We start from the raw sequence: 4706 nt of genomic DNA, 5'->3' as shown, positions 1-4706 counted from the left end.
AATAGAAAATGGCGCTCTGGAGACGTAGTTCATACATTTATGATGGCCTAACTAGCTCCTCGTCCTACGTATTCTGTGTCATCAGCTATTTCAAGTTAGTCAGCTGCCTTCACACATCGAAGCACATCTTGCGCCGACATGCTCGCTCGGCCGTGCTAGTGCTCTCGCTGGGGAAGCTCTCGATACCTTCCTCACTTCAATAGACGACAAGGTGATGTATACTAAGTGTTTTTCAGCCTCAAATGCAAGCACGCACGATCCAACATGGTCTTGAAATCGGACTTAATTAAACTGGAAATAACTGGTGAATACGTAGGACTTGTTGCATTTTTTAAAAATTCATAAATGTATAAACAATGTCTCCAGATCGCCACACAAGGTCTTTGACCCATATAAACTGCATATTAGAGTCGTTTGTGGTGTTTCTGGGTCATTTGTGGTCGTATGTGGTGTTTAGGCATACCCATGGCTAAATGCAGTTTGCAATATTGGCAGCAGCCCTCGTACCAGTATGTGTTCTCCTCCACCATCTTAGTGAAGGCCCTGCTGACAGCCTTGTCTGCATCACTCAGGGTCCGGTTCAGGTCCACACCTTTCTCCCTGTTCAGGAACTCCATGATGAGACCAGAGTCTGCCATGGCTTCACCGTTATACTCTATCCATGGGATTTTACCCTGTGGATAGAAAGTTTTAGAAGTCAAGTTCAAGTCAACAATATTCTCTACAATGACCTTTATCCATGAAGGCCCTGATGCCAATGCATGGGTACTAATAGCCAGATAAATACCATACCCCAGTAGCTGTGAGGCTGTGAGCCCATCCTTACTGAACCATAGGATGGCCCATCCTTACTGAACCATAGGGGGCCGATCAGCCCGACAGCATACTAGACACAGTCTACATGTACAATGGCTCTCGTCATAACAAACAATAGACATAACATCTGAGCCTTAGGGGGTACGGCTTTTTTGAGTGGGAGGGGGGGGGGGAATCTTGATTGTTCATGAGGATAAAATGTATAAAAGTCATTCTGGTCTATCATAATTTAAAAGTGTTAACCCGAACGTGCTGCTATGTTTCGCATTAAGTAACACAAACCTTTGGGCCCATACTCCTCCCATACATGGGCTCGTACGGAATATCGGCCATACGCAGATATGTCTCCAGCTTCATACCAAACGGAGTCAGACTTGGGATGACCTTCACAGGTGGTCCAGGTACATGGTAGTACACTTTTCCTGGCCAACACGAACAGTCAATATAAATATAAATGTCAACACCAATTAATGCAACAATAGGGCTTGTGTAAATTTTAACACCAATTATTATACTAAGTGATGCAACAATACTGTCAATAGGGCTGTGTAAATTTTAACACCAATTAAAAAAAATTATTAATGCAACAACAGGGCTGTGTAAACAGGATGTTCCGCTGCAGTACCATAACAAGTTGCTAGGGGCCCCAAAATCTAATAGTTTCCAGGTCTCATCAAGACCTACTCACATGCCAAATATGCTAGTTATGCTGGTCTTCTGCACACACACACATAATGTTATACATACAACGCTGCCAAAAATATAAATTTCTTGGCAAAGGTTATAAACAAATTCACAGTAACAGCTGAAAAGTGTGTCTGATCAAATTATTTTCCTTTAGCCCAATAGCTGCAAACAGGTTTCTTTACCTTAAACTCAGAAGTACTGTAGATCCCTTTAATTTTGCACCTAACGTATTAGATAATTTCAGAGCAATTTTAAAAAATACGTTTTTGAAAACTTATAATCATTGAGACAATATTGAATAGAAGTGACACAATGAAAATGTCAGATGAGAGCAGCTCATTTGTGCTGGGGAAGTCAACGTTAAATCCCACAGCTACCGAAAATTTCAAGACTTACAGTAGTTAACATTTAACTCAAGGTGTCAAGGTACGAGTAACCATTGATCAAACACGCCCCCTAACGGCCAGACATCAAATTATTAAACTGGACAGTTTAATACGTGAGCCTTACCTGGTGTAAACTCTGCCCTTAGCTTGACTTTTGTCCGCCTCTGCCCGCCGCAGCAGGTCCACACCACCGCCCCGACAAACAGCGCAGAGGCGGCGACCAGCACAGCCTGGCCCGGGGACAGTTGGGTTGGGTCCGTGAACAGCTGTAGGACTGACGTCTGGAGAGACTCGTACAGGGCAGCTAGCGATCCCTGGACGTTTTCTGGGGACTCGGACATTTTCACAAGGCCCTGGAGCGGCTGTCCTAGGTTTGAATGATTTTGAAAAAGTACTGAACTTGACAGTAGGCGCGAGCAGAACTTGTGTAGTAAACTTGGTGGTGCGACTGGGGCCTACTTCCAGCAGCTCTGCGGAGTACACTCATGGCGGGTAACTTTCATTTCTTGGCGACGCCTCAGGGCCTAGCCTATAAGTGTAACGTTATATTATACGTTCGATTGCCAGAAATTAGCTATATAGGGAACGCTGGATGACCTGAAATCAGTGGGTGTGGATATGATAAAGAAGATCACAGAATACAATTAAGAAGAAAGATCTTTAATTTGAAGATCAACATGATAGTTCAATATGAACTCTAGTCTTTTAAAGTTTACCTCATTTCGTCCTGATCTGGTGTAAGAAGCTGATTTTGATGCACAGAGCGGTAAATTCCCGGAATTTTTACCAATCGAAAATACCACTACTCATCAAGGCTAATATTTCTCTCTTTGTTAGTTACATGTCTCTTATCTTTGAATATCTGCTATTGTGAAATGAAGTTAAAGCTTTATAAACTGTCCTTATTATCTATGCAAATTAGTCCCTGATTTGCATGATAAAAATTGATTATGTAAGGCATTTCCATTTTAATCTATCTCACTCCCTTGCTTGCTCACAGTCCATGACTGAAGCTATCTGCATTCCAAATACCTTGACAATCTGTCAGCCGGACTCAGCTCAAATTATTCCACTCAAAAGGGATGATGCAACTACATAGGCGCGAAAAAGTTCCAGTAAAAGTCCGGGAATTTTTGCCAACTGGACTTATCATATACTGTAGGCTAAATGTCTATAAAAAAAAACCTCCAACGGAGGTTGAGTTCTACGAACGCTTGTTATTATTGCTTTTAAAGCAAATACTTCATATCGATTCATAAAATAACAAACATTAGATGGTGCCAGTGGCACTATTTTTTTACAAGAGAAATATTGGAATGTCAATTAAGACTAGGTCACCTTAATCCAAGGGGTAACCTAAATTTGGTGTTTAAAAAAATCTGGGTATTTAGAGACTCAAGGTCAACCACGTGGGTTCCAAATATCAATATTTTCAAAATATTGCAATGTGAAACTACCTTCCATCGACTTAACGCTCCCCAAATACCTTATTTTTGTATACAACAGATATAGGTTACTCTGTGGATAAAGGTGAACTAACGTTACAGAACATATCCTCATTGGTCCTTTTTAGTTTTCTTAGTCAGCTGGTCCCAGTCTGGCCAATAGCGGTCCCTGATACGGCTGCAGTATGCCTGCAGGTTGGGACAGTCCACAGTGACAATCCTGTGTAGGTAGGAGTCATGGTTAGCCCAACAAAGCTCCGAAAGCTGCCCAAACACTGCTGCATCTACCTCAGTAGGCTCATCTCCCATCAGATAAGGTTTAGTACCTGCAAAAGGAAAACAAAAGTAAAAATGTTGTACCTTAAATGTATACATGTATGTGTCTAATATTTGAACATGTCAATAGACTTCAATAGGTCAAAGCAATTGTTTAATTGATATCACTTTGTTGATTTGCATTCCCTATGCTGTAATTTGCATTCCCTATGCTGTGATTTGTATTCCCTATGCTGTGATTTGCATTTCCTATGCTGTGGTTTTCATTCCCAATGCTGTGATTTGTATTCCCTGTGCTGTGATTTGCATCCACTATGCTGTGATTTGTATCCCCTACGTTTTGATTTGGGGCCAGTATGCTGTGTTTCAGCCAGCATAGCGGGCTGGAGTGTTAGTTATTTTGCAAGAAAAACAATTGTTGGCTTTATACATTAAAGTTGTTCCTAAAAATGCAGGAAATAGTATTTCTGAGGGTTATTAGATTAAATTTTTTAAGGGAGGATACCCTCCGACCTCCCTTAATTGTTAATGCCCGTTATCACATGGCTTTGCCCACTCTGTGAAAAATCCAAGTGACTGGACCCTCTCAATGTTTCTCAATAACTTAAAACTGTACAGTAAGACAGAGTGTACCTAGAAAACTTGAGATGGCCCGGAGATCTTTCTCAATGATGCCTTCCTGTTCCTCCTTAGAGTGGCGGCCGAGGCCATGACCCCACATGGTCTGCCGAATCTTGCCCCTGACTGACCTCAAGAAGAACATGACCGCCCACGGTACCTCAAACAGGTCCTGCAGCTGGTCAAAGTTGTCGATCCACCTGTTCCGCACAAGACCCCTACACAGCAACAAAATTTGCAATAGTGTCAGCAAATAATACACATTGTGTTATACACTGTTAGGGAACATTTCAGGCTTTCTTTTGTTTGTGTCTGTGTACTAGTGTCTGTGCGTGTATGTGTGTCGTGTGTCTGTGTGCACGTCTTTGGGTGGGTGTGTCTGTCCATGTGTGTCTGTGTTTGTTGTGCCTATGTATCTGTTTGTGTGTGTGTACTGTGTGTGTGTCGTCTGTACATGTGAGTGTGCCTGTGCTTGTGT

The 4706-nt window shown here is 42.1% G+C and overlaps 2 protein-coding genes across 2 annotated transcripts in view; both read right to left on the bottom strand.

Moving 5' to 3' along the window:
• Positions 1 to 404: 404 nt before the first annotated feature.
• Positions 405 to 2358, bottom strand: LOC118403056 (failed axon connections homolog). The gene is made up of 3 exons (XM_035801493.1): positions 2014 to 2358; positions 1099 to 1238; positions 405 to 674 (listed from the first exon to the last, which is right to left on the bottom strand). The coding sequence occupies exons 1-3, from the start codon at positions 2228 to 2230 to the stop codon at positions 405 to 407; spliced, it is 627 nt and encodes a 208-aa protein (XP_035657386.1). The 5' UTR covers positions 2231 to 2358.
• A 728-nt stretch (positions 2359 to 3086) lies between these two features.
• The window catches only part of LOC118403055 (zinc finger protein 260-like), an 11720-nt gene continuing 10100 nt past the window's right edge, over positions 3087 to 4706 (bottom strand). The window contains exons 4-5 of the mRNA XM_035801492.1: positions 4244 to 4446; positions 3087 to 3660 (exon numbers count right to left, since the gene is read on the bottom strand). Coding sequence (XP_035657385.1) covers positions 3446 to 3660; positions 4244 to 4446 — 418 coding nt within the window. The 3' untranslated portion in view covers positions 3087 to 3445. The remainder of the gene's footprint in view (positions 3661 to 4243; positions 4447 to 4706) is intronic.

The sequence above is a fragment of the Branchiostoma floridae genome, chromosome 16 (genome assembly GCF_000003815.2).
Source record: "Branchiostoma floridae strain S238N-H82 chromosome 16, Bfl_VNyyK, whole genome shotgun sequence".
Lineage (NCBI taxonomy): Eukaryota > Metazoa > Chordata > Leptocardii > Amphioxiformes > Branchiostomatidae > Branchiostoma > Branchiostoma floridae.
The sequence above is the reverse complement of the archived record's forward strand: the minus strand, read 5'-3'. Positions and strand labels throughout refer to the sequence as shown.

Bases quoted from the DNA above. Each gene is read 5' to 3' on its own strand.
- LOC118403056 (XM_035801493.1), bottom strand. From the start codon at position 2,230: ATGTCCGAGTCCCCAGAAAACGTCCAGGGATCGCTAGCTGCCCTGTAC. The intron at 1,239-2,013 runs GTAAGGCTCACG...CGTGTTGGCCAG, and splicing joins AAGGGCAGAGTTTACACCAG to GAAAAGTGTACTACCATGTA. The intron at 675-1,098 runs GTTTGTGTTACT...TTCTATCCACAG, and splicing joins GGAGGAGTATGGGCCCAAAG to GGTAAAATCCCATGGATAGA.